We start from the raw sequence: 26,522 nt of genomic DNA on the forward strand, positions 1-26,522 counted from the left end.
CAAGAATAGTTATGAAAATATTTAAAAATGCAGACTGGTGGCAAGAACTCCAGATCAAAGAGGAACACAACACAACAGATACAAAACAAGCCCTGTTCATTGTAAAATAGCCCAAGTAATAAACACTTACCACCTGTTGTTAACACCCCATAACCTAGACTGACCGAGATGTAGACAAAAACAGGAAGTCCCCCTTCCTCTGAAGCTGATGAAATAAGTAAATTAAGTATTTAAACAGAACAAAGTGCAGCATAATAATCTAAACTGCATAGAAGCTCTTCAGCCACATTCTCAAACAGAATCCATCAAATTCAGCACCGCCTTCCTAACCTGCAATCTTCTTCCCGACCTCTCCGCCCCCACCCCAGTCTGACCTATCACCCTCACCTTGACCTCTTTCCACCTATCACATTTCCGACGCCCCTCCCCCAAGTCCCTCCTCCCTATCTTTTATCTTAGCCTGCTGGACCAACTTTCCTCATTCCTGAAGAAGGGCTAATGCCCGAAACGTCGATTCTCCTGTTCCCTAGATGCTGCCTGACCTGCTGCGCTTTTCCAGCAACACATTTCCATCTCTGATCTCCAGCATCCGCAGACCTCACTTTCTCCTCAGTTATGAAGAGAGGTTGAGTAGGTTAGGTTTAGGTTTTCATTAGAAAAAAGGAGATTGAGGGGGGACCTGATTGAGGTTTACAAAATCATGAAGGATATAGATAGGGTGAATAGAGGCAAACTTTTTCCCCCAGGGTGAAGGATTCAATAACAAGAGGTCACACTTTCAAATATGAGAGGTGGAAAGTTTAAGGGGGACATACGCGGCAAGTACTTCACACAGAGGGTGGTGGGTGTCTGGAACGCGTTGTCAGCAGAGGTGGTAGAGGCAGGCATGGTAGATTCATTTAAGATGCATCTGGACAGATGCATACGTAGGTGGGAAGCAAAGGGATACAGATGCTTAGGAATTGACCGACAGATTTAGACAGTACATTTGGATCAGCTCAGGCTTAGAGGGCCAAAGGGCCTGTTCCTGGGCTGTAAATTTTCTTTGTTCTTCTATTATTGGTGTTTTGTCGGTCTCCTCTAATTTGTTTGGTTTAGTGATGATGATTTCTGAGCAACAAACTCATTTTTTGTGTGTCTTGCCTTGGGTTGTGTCCTTGATTGGGATACCATGATGGTGGGAAGCCAGGCTTTTGGCAAATTTTACCTTTCATTGAAAACTGTCTTAAACGACACTTGAAGTTTCACATAAAATCATCTCTCAGTAGCCTCTAATTCCATGCGGTCTGACATCACTGATATATATCGGATCTGTCTCCATCCCATTCCCATGGGTGTTACACATTAGAAGAGGACTGTATTTAAATATGGGGGTTGGCAGTGTGGTTCTGTTTGTTGACGTTTCAGGCAAGACTCCTTCATCAGGAATGAGCTCTTTGGGGTCTTGCCCAAAATGTCGGTTCTCCTGCTCCTCGGATGCTGACTGACCTGCTGTGCTTTTCCAGCACCACTCTCGACTGATCGCCAGCATCCGCATCCTCACTTTCTCCATATTTAAATATGGTCCAAGTCTATACTTTCGATGACAGCTTTATTTTATAGTTATATTCCATAAAACTCACATCCCAATAATTATAAGTCCCAGTATTCATACAGCCAATTCATACAGAATTAACCATTAATTAATATATCCATCATCTATTCACTCATTCCATTAGCTCTCAGGCATTCTTTCACACCATATCAGATGAAAATGACTAGCTCTAAGTGAATAGGAAATGCATTTTCCTACCAATTAAGGGTTTACTGCACCAAAAAACCTTAATTTTTTGTTTCCTATCAGAGGTGGTTTTTTGCTTCAAAAACAAACCTACCGCTATGGTGAAAATTCAAGCTTTTGGCTGAAATTTTCCTTCTTTCATCTTCAATGGCTGATCCCAGCTAAGCCAGATACAACTCAGTCTAATTTAACCAGATTGGATCAATAGTGCCAACCAAGGAAACCTACTGCTACAAGCAATTGGTCTTAAATCTGACATACAGTAGACAAATGAAAACAGATACAATTTGGCAGGTAAATCCCACAAAAGTTCAAAAATGCAAGAACCTATGTGAAGCTTGTAAACAGTACAAGACATAAGCAACCGATTTCCAACCAAGTTACCTGCTGAGAAGAACTTACAGTTGAGAAATTTCCCCACTCTTTGCAGTAATTGTGAATTGTAATGCAACACTTTAATTTAGGATCATGGATGACAGGTATTTTGAGTTCAAAAGCCATAATGATGGCCCGTTTTAAGGAAGCAAAGCACATCCACTGCTTCAGAAAGGGATTCCATTTGAACCTGGCAAGAACAGTTTTAAAGTATTTTGATAATTTGAAAGGGACGTGTGCAATTCAATAATACAAACCATCAGATGATCTTTTTGTGGATGTGGTTGTTAATCTGAAACCTGCAGGAAGTGTTTCAGAAGATCCAGGCATCATGCTGATTCCATGAACTTCACGGGGAGGGAACTGTTTTCTCCAGGACGGCCTTCGTTGAAAGTTTTTCTCATCGTCCTTGTGGTAATGTATGTAAAGAAAATAATGCAGCATATTTACATGGTTTATAATTTGCAGATAACATGCAAAAACCACTATTTTTATATAAACATGACAAATCTAAATCTAAATCGCAATTTGTCTTCTCCCCACATTGAGACGTCAGACAGAAAATAGAAATGCTTGTAATGCGGGTTCAAAACAGCTGGAGACAATAGGTGAATCTGCTCTGAAATCAAACTGACCAGGAAATTCAATTATAGGGGACTTCAGACAAAGGTTACCTGTACAGGTAAAACAGACAGAATTGGTGGAAAGAACTCATAGGCTGGTTCCCTCCTGTGTTCGCTGGTGATATGCGAGAGGAGCCTATCAACAATCACTGAGGGAACTGATCTGTGAGCATTTAAAAATTAAGCAGTGGCAGTAATGAAGGGAGGCAGAGCTGTGTTTTCCTGGAGGAAATGGGAAGATCTAGTGCTGGTGGCCAAGAACCTGCCCGTCAGTGTGTAATGGTTTTTGCTGGCAGCTTGAGGACCTTTCTGGAAGCTGTACCTCTTGCTTGAGACAACAGACTGAGATCTTTGTCAAAATCATAGACTGAAGCTCAGAGACAAGGATCTGAGAGCCATGCCGTTTGGGTGGTAGCTGAGGTATATGCCTTTTGCCAGAAGCTTGGAGTTTTACTGTGGTTGGATATGGAAGGGACTGCCGAATGGGGATAATGGGGAGAGGCATCTACAGAAGAGGTTTGGTGATAACTTCAAAAGGGATAGAGTGAGGAAGGAGGCTGAAACAAATGGTGAATATTGGGTGGGGAGGAGGCCACAAGAGAGTGGCTGGGTTGTGAAAGCTGCAGGAAGAAATGGGTAAGGAGGCTGTATTTGGTGAGTGGGATGGAGGAGGAGGTGCAAGAAGGAGTGGGTTGGATGAAGCAGTTGCAAGAGGGAGTTGGGATAAGGAGGAGCAATTAGAGACCTGGGAGAAGGAGGACCTCTGAAAGAGAGGTGCAGGAAGAAGGAAGCTTCAAGAGCAGGTGGAGTTTGCAAGAGGGGTGAAAGAGAAAGAGGAAAGAGGGAGGTTAAGAAAGAGATAATTGTTTCCAAACCCAACAACAAAGAAAGACACTGCTAACTGTGAATCAGGAAAACTTTGAAAACACGGATGTAATGAATTCCTTCCAAATGATGATGGAATATGGGATTGAGTTGGGAGGTGAAGTTAAAAAGGTATTATATATATATAGTTTTAAAGTCTCAGCTTTACAGATTTTCTTGGTCTGCAGAAGGAGTTCTTGAGATGGTGGCTTTGTGTTTAGAAGTGTGTTAATTTGAAATAAGTAGTTTTATAATATCATGTCTGTAGTCTTGTATCAACTTAAGTGCTATGGTGTCTGGAAAGTTAATGCTTTCCTCATGTGCTACAGTACTAACTTAATGGAGGGTTACTATTTATTGAGGATATTGATGAATTAATCTAATTCTGCTTTGAGAGTTTAAATACCCAGCATGTCAACACAAACACAAAAAGTATTGTCAGTGCATGACTTTATCATTTAACAAATTAGTTTGTCCAAATGAACAAGGATCCTCTGACAGCCAAAACATAGCCCATGAAAATCAAAATGTAGTCCTTGAGAACATCTCAAGAAGAGCCCTTTTAAAAAAAAAAGTGGTGTGCTGCATTAACCTGGCTGAATTCTGGGATTCAGACTTTATTTCAATCTCGTGACAGGCCTTTGGCAAAACCTCCTGTCTGTAAATGGGGCAAAATATAGCTGACGTTGTCTTGAGAGAGCAACTGTGAGGATGCCTTTTTAGTGACTATTCATATGTTCTGATAACTTGAAATGGTACAGAAAAGATTTACAAGGATGTTGTGGTTCTGTTCGCTGAGCTGGGAATTTGTGTTGCAGACGTTTCGTCCCCTGTCTAGGTGACATCCTCAGTGCTTGGGAGCCTCCTGTGAAACGCTTCTGTGTTGTTTCCTCCGGCATTTATAGTGGTTTGTCTCTGCCGCTTCCAGTTGTCCGCTGCAGTGGTCGGTATATTGTGTCCAGGTCGATGTGTTTGTTGATAGAATCTGTGGATGAGTGCCATGTCTCTAGGAATTGCCTGGCTGTTCTGTTTGGCTTGTCCTATAATAGTAGTGTTGTCCCAGCATGAGCAAAACCAACGTAGTGTACAAAATCCCATGCAAAGATTGCACAAAACAATACATAGGACAAACAGGAAGACAGCTAATGATCCATATCCATGGACACCAACTAGCCACGAAACGACACGATCAGCTATCCTTAGTAGCCACACGCAGAAGACAAGCAACATGTGTTCGACTGGGACAACACTATTATAGAACAAGCCAAACAGAACAGCCAGGGAATTCCTAGAGGCATGGCACTCATCCACAGATTCTATCAACAAACACGTCGATCTGGACCCAATATACCGGCCACTTCAGCGGACAGCTGGAACTGACAACCGGAGACAAACCACTATAAATGCCGGAGGAAACAACATAGAAGCTCTTCACAGGAGGCTCCCAAGCACTGAGGATGTCACCTCGACAGGGGATGAAACACCTTCAACACAAATTCCCAGCTCGGCGAACAGAACCACAATAACGAGCACCCGAGCTACATATCTTCTCACAAACATTTTACAAGGATGTTGCCAGGGTAGAGGTTGAATAGGCTTGGGCTACTTTTCCCTGGAGTGTCGGAGGCTGAGGGGTGACCTTAGATTAGATTAGATTCCCTACAATGTGGAAACTGGCCCTTCAGCCAATCCAGTCCACACTGACCCTCTGAAGAGTAACCCACCCAGGCTCATTTCCCTCTGACTAATGCACCTAACACTATGGGCAATTTAGCATGGCCGTTTCACCTGAATTGCACATCTTTGGACTGTGGGAGGAAACTGGAGCACCCAGAGGAAACCCACGCAGACTTGGGGAGAATGTCTGTGTGGAGTTTGCACAATCGCCCGAGGCTGGAATTGAACTTGGCACTGTGAGGCAGCAGTGTAAACCACTGAGCCACCGTGCCGCTCTTATAGAGGCTTATAAAATCATGAGGGGCACGGACAGGATAAATAGACAGTCTTTTCCTGGGGGAGAGTGAGTCCAGAACTACAGGCATAGGTTTAGGATGACAGAGGCAAGATATAAAAGAGACCTAAGGGGCAACCTTTTCATACAGAGGTTAGTACATGTATGGAATGAGCTGTCAGATGAAGTGATGGAGGCTAGTACAATTGCAACATTTAAAAAGGCATCTGGATGCGTATATGAATAGGAAGGGTTTGGAGGGATAAGGGATGGGTGCTGGTAGGTGGGACTAGATTGGGTTGGGATATCTGGTTGGCATGGACGAGTTGCACTGAAGGATCTGTTTCCATGCTGTACATCTCTATGACTCTGTGGTCTGGGCTGCCTGCTTAAGAATGTTCTGAGTGGTCTGGCCTAGTCCATAACATTCGTGCAAATGGTTATGGAAACTTAAATTGCTCTGAATGTGATTTATATTTAGAATTCTGTGATGTTTTGCACTGTTCACTCCAATGAGGGGAATTGGATCAATAAAAGCAGCCCAATTAATTAGGAAATTCTAGGCTAACATATATTAAATTATTACCTGGTTTTAAAATCAACCTACATTAACAAAAATTACTTCATTGATGAATCTAAAGGATATATAGTCAAAAATTGTTAGAAATAAATTTCAAACCACAAATTTTATACATATTTTACAACATTGTTATTAAATCTATTACTTAAAGTCAATGAATGTGGCATGGAGAAATTACTCACATCATCAAGAGCCCGCTCTGTTCCAAGTGCAAGAAGGTTATTATACTCTCTTTCAAGTACCTGTCTTGCCTGAAGAAAAGTGCAGTATTTAATAAATGATTTTTAAAGTAATACATATTGTACTGCATTACAGCTCATTCAACTGGTTGAATAATATTTCATAAACAGAAGTGAACTTGACTGATGATATAAAAGGCCAGAGAGAAGATTGATAAGTTCTCTGTTGGATTGCTAGAGGCATTTATACAAGAGATTGAAAGGAAGAGAGAGATGCTGTAACCATAAGGAATCAGAAAATCCTCCAGTCAAACACAACATTGTCGATGGGAGCAGGATGTTTTGCCAGGAGTTTGGTTTTGAGCATTTGGGTAAAGTGCCCAAAGGAATTAAATTACTGCACACAAGTGGCCAAAGTAATTTCAGATTCTGGTAGCAGCTCACCATACACAAACACAAGAGCATGGGGCTGCTAGCTATTCAACCCATTGGAGCTATACTCTCCCTCTGGAAATGCTGCAAATCTTTCCCAACTCCCCTGCTATTTGCCCAAAGCCTTCCAAATACTTTCTTAAAATGTTAAATTCCAAATCTCTTGAGAATAACTGCTGAGTCTGCATCCAGCTACTGTTAGACTGTTAGACTGTTCCAGATGCTCAGAAGTTGCTGAGTGAAAAAATCTTCACATTTTCACCCAGAATGACTTGCCAATTGTTGGAGTCGTGGAGCGAAGTGAATGGGCTGTGTTCTAATGGCAGAACAGACCGAGCATGGGCCGTGTCCCGTGGCGGAGGGACGAAACACGTGCCAGGTCTTGTGGTGTAACTGAGCGACCATGGGCCGAGTCCTGTGGTGGAACGAGTACAGGCTGGGTCCTGCAACAGCAGCGGAGTAATGGGCGATTCCTGGAGCAGAGACAGAGAGAGTCCTGGATGGAGGCCAGCACGAGAATTCTTAGAGGCATGGTACTCTAACCAGAGCTCCATCAATAAACACATCGTTTTAGATCCTATCTATCTTCCCTTGAAAAAAAACTGAAATGGCATCACCCACCTTAAGAAACGAAGACCTAGAAATAAAGGCGGGACATACCACCAGTGCTTCACCAGAGACTCTCACTGATGATGTTACTTAGTATGGTGATGAAACGTCTGAAAACAAACCTTCAAGTTCAGCGAGCTAACTTACATACTTATTTCACTGAACATGGGGGAGCTGCTGGTTGTAATTTTTGTCCATGTTGGCACTCTGGGCACTGCGCTAACAACATGGCTATGCCTGCATCTAATTCTGACCACCAGACATAACCTCAACAGAATCTTCATTTTGGAAACCCCTGGATGACCCTGGTGGAGTTCAGCCATTATCCAGTGGTTACCTTTGCTCAGAACAATTACTCTCGCTCCCAGAATAATATGCTGTCCTCTATTGTGATCAGGTTTCTTTGGGCTTAAAAAGTTTCAATTCTGATGGCCCTTTGGTCCTCCTCATCACCACCAGCTCTTTCAGTTATTCCAGGAATGGATCTTTCTGCATCCAAATTATGATATTGTCAGCTGTGACTGAAAGTGTGGCCAGAAAATTTAAAAAGATATGGATTTTTCCAGTGCTGGTACAAATGGCAGTGTATCTGCCAGTGGCAGGCGATTCATAGCATCCACATTTGCTACGGGTCTCCTGGATGGTGTTTCAAGTGGTAATTATACACACTTAATATTAGAACCCACTGCTGAATTCAGCCTGAAGGTATGGGCAGCACTGCCTTGCCCTACTTTAGTACACCTACCAGGGGTTTGTAGTCTTATTACTACAAATTTACTTCTGTGAAGGTATCGGTGGAACTTCTCAACTCAGAATATGACCGCCAAACCTTCATTCTCTATCTGGGCATATTTACACTCTGCACTAGCCAAAGTCCTGGATGCAAATACTATTGGGCATTCCTCTCCATTGGACCACCTATGAGCTAATACTAATCAGATGCCATTCAGGGAGGCATGGCATGTCAAGACCAGTTCTTGCTTGGGATCATAGTGTGCCAATACCTTCGAGGAATAGAGCTGTTTCTTCACCTCCCTGAAGGACTTGGGTAGGCGACCATTTCCCAGGCTGATTGTATTTTATAAGTCACTAGGATGGAGGCCACATTATGTCTAAACTTTCCAGAATAGTTCACCAGCTCAAGGAAAGACCTAAGCTCTTGTACTGACATGGGAGCCAGGGCACCTTTGATCGCTCTCACTGTATCTTCCAACAGATGTAACATGGTCTTGTTGACTCTGTAGCCCAAGTAGGTCACTTGGGATGCCTGAAACACACATCTTTCCCTTCTAAGTCAGCCCACCGAGGAGAAACATCTAAGGACGATGTCCAAGTGCTCCTTATTGGTCTTCTTTGTTATTAGCACATCATCTAGATAAATAGTGACCTGGGTTAAACCTTGTAAAATGTTGAATAAAGAACAAAGAACAATAAAGCACAGGAACAGACTCTTCAGCCCTCCAAGCCTACACTACTACATTTTGTCTTTCCATATTAAAACTGTCTTCACTTCAGGATCCATATCCCTCTATTCCCTTCCAATTCCAGGTGCATCTTGAATGCTGCTATTGCATCTGCTTCCACCATCTCCTCTAACAACGTGTACAAGGCACTCACTGCCCTTTGTATGACAAACCTATCTCGCACATCTTTCCAACTTGTCCTCTAGTTGAAATAATGTTCTGATGTAGCTTAATTTGTGGATGTTGGGATGATTGCTGCTGTAGTTCAATATTTGGTCCGTATGTGTTGTTTTCCTGTAGACGATGGTTTGAACTTCAAAATCAGAGCATTATTTCAATGAGCTAACACACACTGCAGCGCAAAGGAACTACACAAAGCAGAGGATAATCACCTAAACCGTATATTCAAAAAGAATGGTTACCCAATGAACACAGTCCACCGATTTCTCAGTAACAAACCTAAACAAACAGACAAAATATGTCCAGAAACCCCAACCACTCTCCCCTAAATCAAAGACATCTCAGAAATGACTGCCAGGCTACTGAAGCCCCCTGGTCTCATGGTAGCCTACAAACCCAACAACATGCTAAAACAGCAGCTAATGAACTTGAAAGACCCTATACAGACAACAAACAAAAGTAATGTCACTTACAAAATACCATGAAAGAACAATAACAAACACTACATTGGACAAACAGGCAGAAAACTAGCCACCAGGATACATGAACATCAACTAACCACAAAACAACATGACCCTCTCTCATTAGTATCCTTACATACAGATAAGGAAGGACACCACTTCGACTAGGACAATACATCCATCCTAGGACAAGTCAACAGAGACATGCATGTAAATTTCTAGAAGCATTGAGTTCCAATTGGAACTCAATCAACAAACACATCCAGTTAGACCCCCATCTACCATCCCCTGAGAAAAATAACAGGAAATTACATCACCAACCCAAAGAAACCAAAATATATAAATATATAAAGACAAACCAGGGAACTAAAAACCAGTGAGCCTGACCTCAGTGGTGGGCAAGTTGTTGGAGGGAATCCTGAGGGACAGGATGTACATCTATTTGGAAAGGGATTAGGGATAGTCAGCATGGCTTTGTGCGTTGGAAATCATGTCTCACAAACTTGATTGAGTTTTTTGAAGTAACAAAGATGATTGAGGGCAGAGTAGTAGATGTGATCTATATGGACTTCAGTAAGGAGTTCAACAAGGTTCCCCATGGGAGACTGATTAGCAAGGTTAGATCTCATGGAATAAAGGGAGAACTAGCCATTTGGATACAGAACTGGCTCAAAGATAGAAGACAGAGGGTGGTGGTGGAGGGTTGTTTTTCAGACTGGTCCTGTGACCAGTGGAGTGCCACAAGGATCGGTGCTGGGTCCTCTATGTTTTGTCATTTACATAAATGATTTGGATGCTAGCATAAGAGGTATAGTTAGTAAGTTTGCAGATGACACCAAAATTGGAGGTGTAGTGGACAGCGGAGTACAGGAGTTGGGAGGTCATGTTGCGGCTGTACAGGACATTGGTTAGGCCACAGTTGGAATATTGCGTGCAATTCTGATCTCCTTCCTATTGGAAAGATGTTGTGAAACTTGAAAGGGTTCAGAAAAGATTTACAAGGATGTTGCCAGGGTTGGAGGATTGGAGCTATAGGGAGAGGCTGAACAGACTTGTGCTGTTTTCCCTGGAGTGTCGAAGGCTGAGGGGTGACCTTAGAGGTTTATAAAATCATGAGGGGCATGGATAGGATAAATAGACAAAGTATTTTCCCTGGGATCGGGGAGTCCAGAACTAGAGGGCATAGGTTTAGGGTGAGAGGGGAAAGAAACCAAAATATATAAATATATAAAGACAAGCTAGGGAACTATAGACTGGTGAGCCTGACCTCAGTGGTGGGTATGTTGTTGGAGGGAATCCTGAGGGATAGGGTGTACATGTATTTGGAAAGGCAAGGACTGATTAGGGATAGTCAACATGGCTTTGTGCGTGGGAAATCATGTCTCAAACTTTTTCATACAGAGGGTGGCACGTGTATGAAATGAGCTGCCAGAGGATGTGATGGAGGCTGGTGCAATTGCAACATTTAAGAGGCTAACATTTAAGAGGATGGGTATATGAATAGGAAGGGTTCGGAGGGATATGGGCCGGGTGCTGGCAGGTGGGACTAGATTGGGTTGGGATATCTGGTCGGTGTGGACAGGTTGGACCGAAGGGTCAGTTTCCGTGCTGTACATCTCTATGACTCTAAAAAGCAGGAATCATCAGCAGTGCTTCGGCCGGAGACCCACTGAAGATCTTATCTGGTAGGGTGACAAAACGTCTGGAAATGAATCTTCCAACTCAGTGGGCAAACCTACAGGTATGCAATATTCCAAGTGTGGCCTAACTAAAGTTCTAGAAAGCTGCAGCATAACTTGTCTATCTCTGTACTCAATGCCCCTTCCAATGAAGGCAAGCATGCCATTCACCTTTTCTACTGCCTTATCTATCTGTGCTGTCATCTTCAGTGATCTGTGGACCCATGTACCCAGATCCTTCTGCTTATCAATACCAATGCTTCTGCAATTCACTGTAATTTCTATCTGTACTTCACCTTCCAAAATGCATCAACTCATATTTGTCCAAATTAAACTCCACTTGCCATTTTTCTGCCCACTGCCTCCAACTGATCTATATTTTGATGTATCCTCTGACAATCCTCCTCACTATCTGCAACTCCACCAATCTTTGTAACATCTGCAAACTTACTATTTAGACCAGCTACATTCTCCTCCAAATCATTATGTAGATCACGAACAGCAGAGGTCTCAGCACTGATCCTGTGGAACACCACTCGTCACAGCCCTCCATTCCAAAAAGCATCCTTCCAATGCTACGCTCTGTTTCCTATGACTAAGTAAGTTCTGTATCCATCTTGCCAACTCACTCCTGATGGCATTTGACTTCATATTTTGTACCAATCTGCCATAAGGGATCTTGTCACAGTTTTTACTGAAGTCCACATAGACAACATCAACCCCTTTTACCTCAATCATCTTTGTCATCTCCTTAAAAACCTTGATCAAGTTAGTGAGGCACAACCTGCCCCACACAAAACCAGGCTGTCTCTCGCAAATAAGTCCATTTTCTTCTAAATGCATATAGATCTTGTCTCTGAGAATCTTTTCCAATAATTTCCCTACCACTGACATTAGACTCTCAGGCATGTAATTTCCAGGATTATCGCTGCTACTCTTTTTAAACAGTAGGACAACACTGGCTATTCTCTATTGTCTGTTGAAAAATTGCACAGGCTGACAATATTCCAAATGACAGTCTTGTATTTTGATACAAACCCTTATGAGTATTAACTGTAGCATAAGTCTGGGAATCCTTGTCTAACTGAAATTGTAAGTACTCATGGTTCATGTCCAACTTCATGAAGGACAGCCTCCCCTGCTTCAAGCTTTACATATAAATCCTCTATGCCAGGGATAGGATATTTATTGAGTTGCAAAAAACAGTTTATCATTTGTTTAAAATCCCCACAAAGGTGAACTGATCCATCAGGCTTCACAATTGGTATGCCCGGTACTGGCCATTCTGCAAACTGGATTGGTTTGATGATATCTGCACTGGGTAGGCCTTGCAGATCGGGGAATTCCTTCTTGGTTAACATGCAAGGTGGCCTTGATTCCTTTGATATCCCGAGATCTTCCTGAAAATCTTCTGGGTATTTAATTAGGCAGGTATTTTCTAACTGAAAAATATTGAGCCAATCTTCCTCATTTTGCCCCATCAAGCTAGGGCCCAAGTCATTTACCACAATCAGTGAGAACTGAATCAGCTGCTTCTCATAAGATTACAAAATCAAAGTTACATCATTAACTTATAAAGGTTCCCTGGTGTAAGTCCTTAATCTAGTTGAGATCTTGCACAAACTTAATGATTGATGTCCAGACCGAATTTTGTTAAAGACTGGTTCTGTGTTCACTGCAAAGTCTGTGCCATTGACTTCCATTAGAATTGGGTGACCATTTAACCAGGTGTTTATTTACATTGGTTTGGATTTGGATGTTGCTAAGCAATTTAATTGCTCCAAACTAGATGTAGCTGGACTTTCCCGGGTGTGCACTCTCCTGGATACTGACCTATAAGTTCTCTTACTCAATTTAGATCTAGTGGTAATCTTTTGCTGTCTTGAGTCTACATACGGGCAGCAACTACAATGGCTTACCTACCTGGATCTTGAAGAAAATTTTAACCATTTAGCTGAGACTTTGGATTTTGGAGTTTGGCTTTGGGTTGATCTCAAGTCTCTGTTCAGGATATGTCCTGAGTCAGGCTCTGCAATTGCCTTTACTCAAGTGGTATTCCCCAAGCTTATTCAGAATATGCTGCAACTCATCTACTCCACTTGCCGCATTTTACAATGATAAAGCTAGTTCTAGTTTGAAGTCCAGTTGGGCCTCAGTAGTAAGTGCTTTTGCATAGTTATTTCATTAATCACACCTACAGCATCTCATTAAAGGTTAAATCAAAATTATACATCTCTGCCAGTCATCTTAACCTAATCAAAAATCTCCAAATGATTCCCCAGTTCACAAACTGCTGAGTCAAAGCAATAGCATCTTAAAATTAGAGGTGTGTTGGGGTCATAATATTCCTGAACCAAATCTCTCAACTCTTGAAAGGTTTTAATATCTGTTGCCTCATTGAAAGTCAGGCTCATAATTACTAAAAAAAGTTGCAGGTCCACAAGCTGTCAGAATTACTCATTGCTTTTCATCAGCCCCAATGTCATCTGCCTGGAAAATATTCTTTCCACATACTGGACCTAGTCTTCGATGGTAGGATCGAATGAGTCAAGCTTTGCAAATAATGGCATGATGCCAGAAATGCTTACCCCAAGTCAAAGATGACTGTTGCAAGCGAATTTATTCAGGACACTTTTTTTTCTCTCGTCACTACTGAAATAACTCCACTGAGGTCAGTATCCCATCACCATTTATTTGCACATGAAGAGTCCTTGATGCTGATCCACCTCTCTCAGAGCCAGTTCTCAGAGTAACAGATTCTCTGACACACCTGTTTATATCTGTCAGCCAAGGGTCCATGATTGGACCAGATTAATAGCCCAGTCAAGAACTGATATTGTCCATCTAGCTGACCTCATTACAATCACTATTGGCGACACTGGCTAGGCCAGCATTTGTTGCCTAGAGGGCAGTTAAGAGTTAACCACATTCTGTGGGTCTAGAGTCACATATAGGTCAGACCAGGTAAGGACAGCAGTTTCCTTCCCTAAAGGATATTAGTGATTGTCACATTTTCCTTCTGCTGATAAATCAGTACTCCTGCATGTTGAACAACACTTGGAGGAAGTACTAGGGGTAACAAGGGTGAAAAATGTACTCTAGGTAGCGGATTTCAATGTCCACCATGAAGAGTGGCTCAGCAACAGCACTGCTGATTGAGCTTGTCTGGTCCTAAAGGATCCAACTGCTAGTCTGAGTCTGCAGCAGGTGGTGAGGAAACCAAGAAGAGGAAAAGCATACCTGACTTCATCCTTACCAATCTGCCTGCTACAAGTGCATCTGTCTGTGACAGTATCAGTAAGAGTGACCTTCCGTACAGTATTTGTGGATACAAAGCCCTATCTTCACATTTAGAATACCATCCATCATGTTGTGTGGCACTATTGCCATTATAAAACAGATTTTGAACAGATATAGCAACTGAAGACTGGGCATCAATGAGGTGCTGGGGACCATCAACACAGCAAACAGTGCTCTGGCACAATCTGCAACCTCTTCGCTTAGCATATAACCATTCAGCCATTACCATAATGCCAGGAGATCAACCCTGAATCCATAGATAGTGCAGGAGAGAATGCCCAGAGCAGTACCAGGCATAAAAATAGGTTGTCAACCTGAAGTTACAAAACATGACTACTTACATGCAAGACAGCATAAGCAGCAAGTGATAAACAGAGCTAAGTGATCCAACAACCAATGGATCCGATCTAAGCTCTATTGTCCTGCCACATCTGGTGGACAATGAAACAACTCAATGATAGAAGAGTCCAGCATATCAGTGCAAAAGATAAGGCTGAAGTATTCACAGCAATCTTCAACCAGAAGTGCCATGTGGGTGATCCATCTTGGCTTCCTCCAGTAGTCTCCAGCATCATACACGCACCACTCTTTGCATGAAAAAGCTACCCCTTAGGTCCCTTTCAATTCTTTCCCCCCTCACCCGAAACCTATGTCCTCTATTTCTGGATGGCCCCACTGTAGGAAAAGACCTTGTCTATTTACCCTATTCATGCCCCTCATGATCTTATAAACCTCTATCAGGTCACCACTCAGCTCCGATGCTCCAGGGAAAACAGACCCAAGCTATTCAGCCTCTCCCTATAGCTCCAACGCTGGTAACATCCTTGCACACAATACAGGTAACCCGCGATCTGAAACTAGAGTGTTCCTAGGAAACCTTTCGTAAACCGGAAATGGCAGAAAGCGAAGGTGCATGATTTATATGGGAAATAGTATCGCCAGTTTTCGTAAAAACAAAAATCCTCTTTGGATTGCGAAAACAGGTACTAATGTAGGTCTTTTGTAAAAGCGAAATTGCGTAAAGTGAACGTTCAAAAAGTGGGGGATACCTGTATTCCAAAAGTTGCCTAACCAACATCCTGTACAGCTGCAACATGACCTCCTAACTCCTCTACTCAATGCACTGACCAATAAAGGAAAGTATACTAAACAACTTCTTCATTATCCTATCTACCTATTACTCCACTTTCAATGAACTATGAACCTGCACTCTCTTTGTTCAGTAACACTCCCTTGGACTTTATCGTTAAGTGTATAAGTCCTACCCAGATTTGGCTTTCCAAAATGCAGCATGTTACATTTATCTAAATTAAACTCCATCTGCCACTCCTCAGCCCATTGGCCCATTTGATCAAGATCCCTGTGTACTCTGAGGTAACCTTCTTCGCTGTACATTACACCTTCAATTTTGGTGTCACGTGCAAACTTACTAACCATATGTCCTATGTTCACATCCAAATCATTTCTATCAATGATGAAAACCAGTGGATCTAGCATCGATCCTTGTGGCACACCACTGGTCACAGCAGGTCAGGCAGCATCCAAGGAGCAGGAGAATCGACATTTCGGGCATAAGCCCTTCTTCAGGAAGCCCGAAACGTCGATTCTCCTGCTCCTTGGATGCTGCCTGACCTGCTGCGTTTTTCCAGCAACACATTTTTCAGCTTTGATCTCCAGCATCTGCAGTCTTCACTTTCACCACTGGTCACAGGCCTCCAGCCTGAACAACAACTTTCCGTCACTACTCTCTGTCTTCTCCCTTTGTGCCAGTTTCAAATGGCTAGTTCTCCCTGTATTCCATGTGATCTAACCTTGCTAACCAGTGTACCATGAGGAACCTTGTCAAATGCCTTACTAAAGTCCATATAGATCATGTCCACCACTCTGCCCTCATCAATCCTCTTCATCACTTCTTCAAAAAACTCAATCAAGATCATGAGACATGACTTCCCAAGCACAAGCCATGTTGACTATCCCTAATCAGTGCTTGCTTATCAAAATGCATGGAAATCCTGTCCCTGAGGATTCCCTGTACAACTTACCCACACCAATGTCAGCCTCACCAGTCTAAAGTTCTTTGTGTTTTCCTTACCTCCTCTGTTAAATAGTGGCACCATGTTAACCAACTTCAGACTTTTGGCACCTCACCTGTAACTATTGATGATACAAATGTCTCAGCAAGGGGCCCAGCAATTACTTCATCTTCCAGGTGAATCAACAATTTACCTGCAATTTACTCCCATTCACTGTTCACAATGTGGTCCTTGCTTTAGGGAGATGAAACACAGACTGGATGTTTGTGGAACACCTACAATCGGTCCACAAAAATGACCTCAAGCTTCCATTTCCTGGCCATTTTAACAAACCACCGTATTCCCTGGCCCACATTTCTGTCTTGAAGCCACTGCAGTGCCCAGTGAGGCACTTTCCTGTCCATGTAAGATTGATCCAACTTTTCCAATTTTTCTTCACAACTGAACTGTTTCATTCCCGGAACCATTCTCGTAAACCTCTTCTGCACGATCTCAAATGCGTTCATATCCTTCCTATAGTAGGTGCTCTGAAAAGTACACAGTCCTCCAGCTGAGGTCCAACCAGCATCTTACATAAATTCATCATAATCTTCCTCATCTTGTATGCTACGCCCCAGTTAATGAATCCAAGAATCCTGTATTTTTGAGCTTTAGAAATAGCTCCCTGCGCCTTTCCTGCCACCTTTAATGCTTATGTACACTTACAATTAGGTCTTTCTGTTCCTGCACATCATTTGGAAAAGTGCCCTTTCTTTTATTCAATCTCTCCATGTTCCTTATATCCAACTATATCACCTCATATTTCTCTACTTTGAAATTCATCTACCACCTCTCTACCAATGCCAACAATACATAAATGTCTTTTTGAGTTTGTATTTTGTCCTCTTTGGAGTTTACAATTCTCCCAAGTATTGCATTCTCTACAAACTTTGAAATTGCCTCCATGCATCAAGATCTGGATCATTTATATGTAACAGGGAAAGCAAGAGATCCAATATTGACCCTCAGAAACTTCATCACAACCTTTCTTCCAGCCTGAAAAATACCTCTGCTTCCTAATATTGAGCCAATTTTGTATTCGTGTTGGTACTATTCCTCCACGATCTGTAACTTTCCTTACCACCCTGTTGTGTAGCACTGGAAGGAAGACTTTTTGGAAGCCTGTGTACACTACATCATTAGCCTTGCATTAATCAATCCTCCCTGTTATCCTTTCAGAAAACTCCAGCAAGTTAGACATGACATTTCCTCAAGAAGTCCACACTATCTATCCCAACTCTACCCACATTTTTCTATGTGAATATTAATTCTACCTTCAGTGATTATTTCCAGAGGTTATCCCCATCACTGAAGTTAAACTGGTCTGTAACTGCTGCACTAATTTTTACAACCTTTGTTTTGAACAAAGGTTTGATATTTGCAATTTTCCAATCCTCTGGCACCAACCCCAAAACTAAGGAGATTGAAAGTTTATCCCAGTGCCTCAGCAATTTCTAGTCTCACTTCCTTTAATATCCTTTGCTGCATCTTATCCTGTCCTAGTGCCTAACCAATTAGAAGTATTGACATTGTATCCAATATATCCTTATCCATTTTAAACCCTTCTAGTGACAGCATTTCTTCATGTGTTACCATAGTCTCGGCAGCATCTGCTTTGCAGGTAAAGATAGTTGCAAGCATACTTTTAATACATCAGCCATGCCTCTTGCCTCCATGTAAATCCATGTAATAATTTGGTCTTTAAATATCCCAATTCCTCCTTTTACCATACTTTTACCATTCCTGTGCTGATAAGTACTTAATGTAATTAAGTAATTAATTCATTAATTAATGTAAGTCTTCTACATTAACTGCCAGTCATATATTCATAATCTCTCTCTGCTTCTCATGCTTGGGAGAAATTGGTGTGCTTACAGGCACTTCTGAGTACACAACTTCTTCCAAACATCCAAAAACTTCCAAACATTCAACACCACTTTCTGATGATTTGTTTGACATTTCACAGGACCTCCAAAAACTCAGTGTACTTCCACATTAGGATCAATAAGTAAACAGTTTAAAGTAACTCAACCATAAGTTGGATGTGATGCCTTTAAAATAGAGCTGGCAAGAGATGCTACTGAATGCATACTCAGCTGTGCATATTTAAGAGAAAGTACTGACTAGAGTAGCAGGGTTCAAAAAGTCAGATCAGCTGTCAAAACCGAATTAGACTTTGAGTATGTCACAATATGTGCATACTGCATGCCTCTGGTTCATATATTACTAATCATATTTTAAGCCAGTGTCAATCTTGATTTGTTGGGTATCTGAAGCAGCAATACTAAAAGTAAGGTGTATTGTACATTGCCTTCCATTCAATTTTATATTTAAATAAGGAACCCACTTTATTATTTCACCATTCTGTGTGTGTGACTGGTAGATTTATATATGAGAAAATACTATAACACATGCTATTGCATTCTAAAACATGGCAATTAATGCAGGGCCACTCTGGAAATGCACAAGAGCAATTAATATTTTTAACCTTAACTGGGTCCTGTGGTGCTGAACTACCAGAATGACAGAGGCATTCACTCAGAAATTCACTTGGTGTATTTTTCGCTCAGAAATTCACATGAAATTACTTTAGAATGAAATCAAGATGTAATATTGTGTTACAATTCTTGAACAGTTTTAAAAAAGACAGTATGTTGGAATTTACATGTTACTTGTTTATATTATTAATATGTTTTAATTAACACTATTGCCATATACTGCCAGATCAAGAATGGCAAAAGCCAGGTACTCAGTACCTACATCTCAGATTCAAATCAACCAAACCTGGATGAATAATTGCACGACCCACTCTGATCTCCTTCTTGAGAAAACATGCCCATTTAATTATTGTGTGTGAATAAGAGAAATATTGCCTGAGAACCTTCAATAGCAGAAATTCTTTAAGTAACAACAGAGCAGAAGTATATAGGTCTGAATCAAATTTAGATATCAGAAACAAAACGTCTGTAAAACTAACACATTATCCTATTTTAAAGCTGCAATATTTTCCAATAAATAAGAGTGAAATTGCTACTTTAAAATCAAACAAAGAAAAATTATCTTTAGGGTAAATGAAATTGGGCTACGTTTACCTGTGTGTTTTGAGTGGGAATTTGAAGTATTAAAGCCAAACTGCTATAATCAAAGTTTTCATCCAAGGCTAGGAGTGCTCCATGAACACCACTTTCCATCAGGTTGTTTGCATAGTCTCGAAGGCCAATGGACAGTATCCACCTGATGACACGGTCATTGCTCCACACTATTGCATCTGAAGAATGTGAAACTATAAAATGAGCATGAACTTTCTTTTCTTAGATTTTAATAACATCAAGTTCTTAACTTATAGGGTACAATCTCTTCTGTTCCAATTTATACTGCAAAAAAATTGATACCCTGATTATCAAATGCTTTAATTTTTTTCTTTGACTTTGTTATATCACAATATGCAATGAACTAGTCTTCTCTGATGCTAAAACTTTATTCAAATATTCCAGAGATTCTAATAAATGCATTACAGTCATATAAAATCATAGAATACCTACAGTGCTGAAAGAAGCCATTTGGCCTATCGAGTCGGCACCGACCCTCCAAAGAGCATCCCCTTCAGACCCAGCTCCCCCCCCAATCCTATCCCTCTAACCTCACATTTACCATGGCTAACTGCACATCTTTGGACTGTGGGAGGAAACTGAAGCACTTGGCAGAAACCAATGCAAACATGGGGAGAATGCCACATAGACAATCATCCAAGGCTGGAATAAAACTTGGGCCTCTGGCATTGTGAGGCAGCAGTGCCAACCACTGAGATATTCCTTAAAAGAGACAAATGGCAAAATCAGCAATTTGGCTAGTAAATTTTATAAGTAGTTATGCATGTTCAACTGACAAATACAAGATAATGTCAGAGAAGTAGATTTTGGGCACAGCCAAACTTGGTACTTCATGTGTTCAAGCTGTAAGGCTTTTAATCCTATCTTCATGCTCAGCATTCACTACTAATTGCATCTCTGTAGACAGCTCAGTCAAATCAAAATATCAATAACATATCACCTATCTCAGGATGCAGGAAATGGAGTGAGTTACAGGCATGATTGTCACTTCCATGAACCAGAATTTGTCAGAAAATTGCAGATGGAATGCAGCAGGGTGGGTAAATGGCAAATACTGAGTCACTACCATGGTACTCAGTGTTATACCTCATTACTGAGAATTTACCAGCTGTGGGGGGAGGTGTCACGCTTATCTGTAGGCCCTGTGGCCATCATAAAATTCATGCTGCTTCTGAATTCATAAAAACTTCAAATGTAACTTACCTCAGTCCTGATCTTGGTCACTCTTATTTGGTGCCTAATTTCACCAAAATGTCCCTCAACAAGAACTACATCCTGAATATTCCAGATATGGGAAAACACCTTCAATCCAACTGAAGTCACTGATGTACTTTGGGTTCCTGAGGAAGTCCCAACATACGCACATCTACATGACTCATGCAGGAATTTAAACGACTAATGCCGGATTTCCTCTGCCTAGTAGACGTCATGATTTCTATGACTGTGATCAGATAGGCAGAACAATGGAGACATGCAGTATTTACACTACATTTAGCCAGATTACTGCACAAATTCTGCACAATTACTTAGAATTTTACATAGCCAATATAAAATGGAATTCTAAGTAAATCAATTGGGCTGTCAAGCACAAAGGCAACCATATACATCCTGCCATGTTCAATTCCCTCCCAGCCATGTTACTGTCTCTCCTGGCAATGTTATTCCCAGCTTAGATGTCTTCACTCCCAACACCAATAGAGTTCAATACCTCAACTCTTTGACATCTCCAACATTACTCACCCATTCCCTCACCAGAAAATGCTCAACCCTCCCGGAAACTCCTGATATACAGTACTTTCTGGAATTTCTGACTTAAGTCTGGCTGATGTGAGAAGAGTCAGCATTGGTGAAGTGTGCAGAGGGATAAAGAGAGTTCAGCAGTTTTTTGAGGTGAAGAGGGATGAACAGTGTCACTGAATGAAGGTGAGCATGAGATTGTAGATGGCTGGGTTGGGGGGTATTATCAATGAGTGGAATCTTATAGGAGTCTGACTGATATAGGCTGTGGTGAGAAATGTGGCAGTATCTGGCAAGAAGTAAAGTCAGGCCGATTTCAACACTGGAAGCATGCTGCTCCATCTTTTATGCTTTTGACTAGTAGTGTGGTGTTTTTTTCATTAGGCAGTGGCAATTTGCCTGATTAGTGGACCAACTTTACTCATGATTATTCAGAGTCCTATCTTACCAAACATGCTAAACATGTTGATGCTGAGAAACTCGACATGGAAATGAGAGTGGGTACCTGGCAACTTCAGGCAGAAGTGGGTACTGCAGATGCTGGAGATTAGAGTCAAGATTAGAGTGGTACTGGAAAAGCACAGCAGGTCAGGCAGCATCCGAGGAGCAGGAAGATCGTTGTTTCGGGCAAAGGCCCTTCATCAGGAAACATGCTTCCTGATGAAGGGTTTTTGCCCGAAACATTGATTTTCCTGCTCCTCGGATCTGCCTGACCTGCTATGCTTTTCCAGCACCTCTCTAACCTTGACCTGGCAACCTCAGCTTGTTGCTTGATCCGAAGAACCTCTATGTTGCTTAGGTCCAAAATGCATCTCAGGGCATGATTCAAGGGCAACAGCCACACATATTCTTCATCCAATGACACTGGCAGACAGAAGTTGCCAACTTCTCATGGCCTTTATAAAACTCTCCAATCCACTTGCAGGTCATTCAAGAAGGACAACATTGCATTGCAGGGTGCACTAGCAACTCATATTAAATAGCTGCAGCAAAGTCACTTTACACAGATGGACATGCACTCAGTTCACAGATTGGACCAGGCTGGATTGCAGGACAGCTCATTTTCTCCCAAAGTGCTCGCTCACTTAGCACCTACCTGCATTCTTGCAACATCACACCTTATCAATTGTTTCATGTTAGCTAGCCAATCTTCTAAGTGAGGGATCATGAGCTTTTATTGCCCAAACAACCTTTGCTGTGGTATCTAATCAAATGGCTTCTGGAAATTTGTAGTACATCCACCATTCCCCTCTATCCAATGCATATATTACATCGTCAAATAACTCAAAATAAATTGGTTAATCATGATTTCACAAAACCATGTTGATTCTACCTGATTACCTTGAACTTTTCCAAGTGCCCTGCTATAATATCTTTAACAGTAGCTTCTAACACTTTCCCAAAAAACAAAGAACAAAATCAATACTGCACAGGAACAGGCCTTTTAGCCCTACAAGCCTGTGCCAACACATTTTAACCTTCCATACTAAGACTGTTGTCACTTAGAGGATCTGTATCTCTGTAATCCCTTCCAATTTACATATTCATCCAGGTGCTTCTTGAATGCGGTGATTGTGTCTGCTTCCACCACCTCCTGCGTGTTCCATGCACTCACCACCCTTTGCACATCTTTTTAAAACGCCCCTCCTCACACGCTTAACCTGCGTCCCCTAGTAATTGAATCCTCAACTCTGGGAAAAAGCTTAATTCTTCCAACTCTATCCATGCCATTCACAATCTTATAAACTTCTGTCAGGTTGCCCCTCAACCTCCTGTGTTTCAGTGAAAACAAACCCAGTCTATCCAACTTTTCTTCATAGCTAAAATCCCCCATACTAGGCAACAACCTGGTAAACCTTTCTGTATCCTCTCCAAAGCATCTACAACCTTCTGGTAGTATGGTGACCAGAACTGTATGCAATATTCCAAGTGTGGCCTAACTAAAGTTCCATAATGCTGCAGCATAAGTTGCCTAACTGTGTACTCAATGCCACTTCCAATGAAGGCAAGTATGCTGTATGCTTTTTCTACTGCCTTATCTATCTTTGCTGTGATCTGTGGACCTGCACATCCGGATTCTTCTGCATATCAATATTCCTAAGGGTTCTGCCATTCACTGTATAATTTCCATCCATACTTGACCTTCCAAAATGCATCACTTCACATTTGTCCGGATTTAACTCTGCCTGCCATTTTTTTGATCATGCCTCCAACTGATTTATATTCTGCTGTATCCTCTGACAATCCTCCTCACTACCCACAACTCTTTGTAACATCTGCAAACTTACTATTTAGACCAGCCATGTTTTTCTCCAAGTCATTACGAACAGCAGAAGTCCCAGCACTGATCCCTGTGGAACACCACTAATCACAACCCTCCATTCTGAAAAGCATCCTTAGAGTGCTATCCTATGTCTCTTATGACTAAGCCAGTTCTGAATCCACCTTGCCAACTCACCCCTGAAGCCATGTGACTTCACTTTTTGTACCAGTCTGCCAGAAGGGAACTTGTCAAAGGCTTTACTGAAGTTCATTTAGACAACATGGAAGAGGGCTTTACCCTCATCAATCATCTTTGTCACCTCCTGAAAAAACTCAATCAAGTTTGTGAGGCACAACCTCCCCAGCATGAAACAATGCTGTCTATCTCTAATAATTCTATTTGCTTCTAAATGCATACAGATCTTGTCTCTGAGAATCTTTTCCAATAATTTCCCGACCACCGACATTAGGCTCCCAGGTCTGTAATTGCCTCGATTTTCTCTGCTACTCTTCTGAAGCAATGGGACAACATTGGCCATTCTCCAGTCCTTTGAGACCTCACCTGTTGTCAAAAAGGATCCCAATGATAGATGTTATGCTAACTGGCCTGCAGCTTCCTGCTATCTACGTCACTCCTTTTTACTCCTTTTTTTGAATAAAAAGTTACATTCACTATTTTCCAATCTAGTGGAATCTTCTCCACTTTTAGGGAATTTTGTAAAATTGGAACCAATGTAACAATTATTTAATTATCCACTACTTTTAAGACCATAGGATGAAATCCACTAGGACCTGAGGGTTGTTCAGTTTGCACCCTGAACAATTTATCAGTACTACTTCCCTGGTAATTGTAGTTTTCTTGAGTTCCTCATTCCTTTTCATTTCTTAATTTACACTTCTTTCTGGGATGTTATTCGCAACCTCCAGAGTGAATATTAATGAAAAATACCTGTTCAATTCATCTTCCATCACCTTATTTTCTATAATTAATTTTCTGCCTTTCGCAGACGTCTTGCGTTTTGATGGAGTGGTACTTTTTCCCAAAAACCATGAACTGGGGCTCTTGCTGGAGTCAGGGGTTTACCAGGGGCCAGAGTCCATGATGTTTGCCCACAGTCATTAGCTGCAGCTTCTATATGGGAAAATGTAGTGACTGCGATTGTTAACTTTGAATCTTAGATTGTGACTCGAGATGCCTTAAAAAGGGTAGTAATAGCCGAGTTAAAACATTCCTGCTATTGTCTATGAAATTGAAATTCATTAGCTATGACCTCAAGTCTGTGGAACTTTGTTTCAGCTGATGGCTTCTTCTGTATTATGTGTTGTCAACTTATGCCAGTTGTAATTTAAATATTGTGACATCTAGAAAATTAATACTTCACTTGAGTGTTGCAGTTTTAAGTTTAATAAAAAGGTTAATGATCATTAAGGGCTCTGGACAGGATGAGCCAGCTAACCACGGCACCATGATGCAGAAGGCCATTCAAGAGGGGGGAGCAAAAAGACAAGTAGTTGTCATAGGGGATTCTATAATTAGGGGGACAGATAGTATCCTATGCAAGCTGGATTGGGAGTCTCGCATGGTGTGTTGCTTGCCCGGTGCCAGGGTGCGGGATATCTCCGACCGGCTTGAAAGGATATTGGAGCGGGTGGGGGACTAACAACATAGGCAAAGCTAGGGTGCAGGACCTGTTTGGAGATTATCAAATACTAGGAAGGAAATTGAAGTACAGGTCCTCAAGGGTCATAAACTCTGGATTACTGCCCGAGCCATGTGCCAATTGGCATAGGGATAAGAAAATTAGGGAAGTAAACACGTGGCTAAGGGATTGGTGTGGGAAAGAGGGATTCCATTTCATAGGGCATTGGCATCAGTTTTGGAACCGGGGGGATCTGTACCGTTGGGACAGTCTCCACCTGAACCGATCTGGTATCAATGTTCTAGCGAAGAGGATAAATAGAGTGGTCAGTAGGACTTTAAACTTCTGAGTTGGGGGGAAGGGAAAGTGAAAGCGACAGGGAGTATGGAGTTAAATGGAAAGATAAACAGGAGGATAGCATGGATGCAGGTGGATTTAACCTTGAGGCAGATTAGGATTACAAGCAAAAGGAAGGATAACTTTGGACATCTTATGACTTCCAATATCGCTAATGATAAGAATGTTAGCATTAAGGCACTTTACCTGAATGCTCGTAGCATTCGTAACAAAGTAGATGAACTTAAGGCACAGATCATCGTGAATGATTATGATGTGGTAGGAATCACAGAGACATGGTTGCAGGGGGTTCAGGACTGGCAGTTAAACATCCAAGGATTTACAACTTATTGAAAAGACAGGGAGGTGGACAGAGGGGGCGGGCTGGCCTTGTTAGTTAAGAACAAAATTAAATCTATGGCATTGAATGACATAGGGTCGGATGATGTGGAGTCTGTGGGGTTGGAATACAAAGGCAGAAAAACCATAGTGGGAGTTATGTACAGACCTCCTAACAGTGGTCAGGACCAGGGGCGCAACATATACTGGGAAATAGAGAAGGCATGTCAGAAAGGCAAGGTCACGGTGATCATGGGGGACTTCAATATGCAGGTGGACTGGGTAAATAATGTTGCCAGTGGATCCAAAGAAAGGGAATTCTTGGAATGCTTACAGGATGGCTTTTTGGAACAGCTTGTCATGGAGCCCACAAGGGAGCAGGCTATTTTGGACCTAGTGCTATGTAATGAACCAGACTTTATAAAAAATCTTAAAGTAAGGGAACACTTAGGAAACAGCGATCATAATATGGTAGAGTTGAGACTGCAGTTTGAAAGAGAGAAGGCAAAACGGATGTAATGGTGTTACAGTTAAACAAAGGTAATTATGA

At 41.7% G+C, this 26,522-nt stretch overlaps 1 protein-coding gene across 7 annotated transcripts in view; it reads right to left on the reverse strand.

Moving 5' to 3' along the window:
- The window catches only part of ppfia2 (PTPRF interacting protein alpha 2), a 540,387-nt gene that overhangs the window by 36,091 nt on the left and 477,774 nt on the right, over positions 1-26,522 (reverse strand). For 6 of the 7 annotated variants that reach the window (XM_043709678.1, XM_043709676.1, XM_043709680.1 and 3 more), the window contains 3 exons: positions 19,641-19,816; positions 6,356-6,424; positions 2,413-2,563 (listed from right to left, as the gene is read on the reverse strand). In XM_043709678.1, the coding sequence (XP_043565613.1) occupies positions 2,413-2,563; positions 6,356-6,424; positions 19,641-19,816 (396 nt within the window). Of the gene's footprint in view, positions 1-2,412; positions 2,564-6,355; positions 6,425-19,640; positions 19,817-26,522 lie in introns of those variants that run through there. The other variant, XR_006314523.1, reaches the window with a different exon arrangement.

Source organism: Chiloscyllium plagiosum, chromosome 19 (genome assembly GCF_004010195.1).
Source record: "Chiloscyllium plagiosum isolate BGI_BamShark_2017 chromosome 19, ASM401019v2, whole genome shotgun sequence".
In the NCBI taxonomy this organism is placed as follows: domain Eukaryota; kingdom Metazoa; phylum Chordata; class Chondrichthyes; order Orectolobiformes; family Hemiscylliidae; genus Chiloscyllium; species Chiloscyllium plagiosum.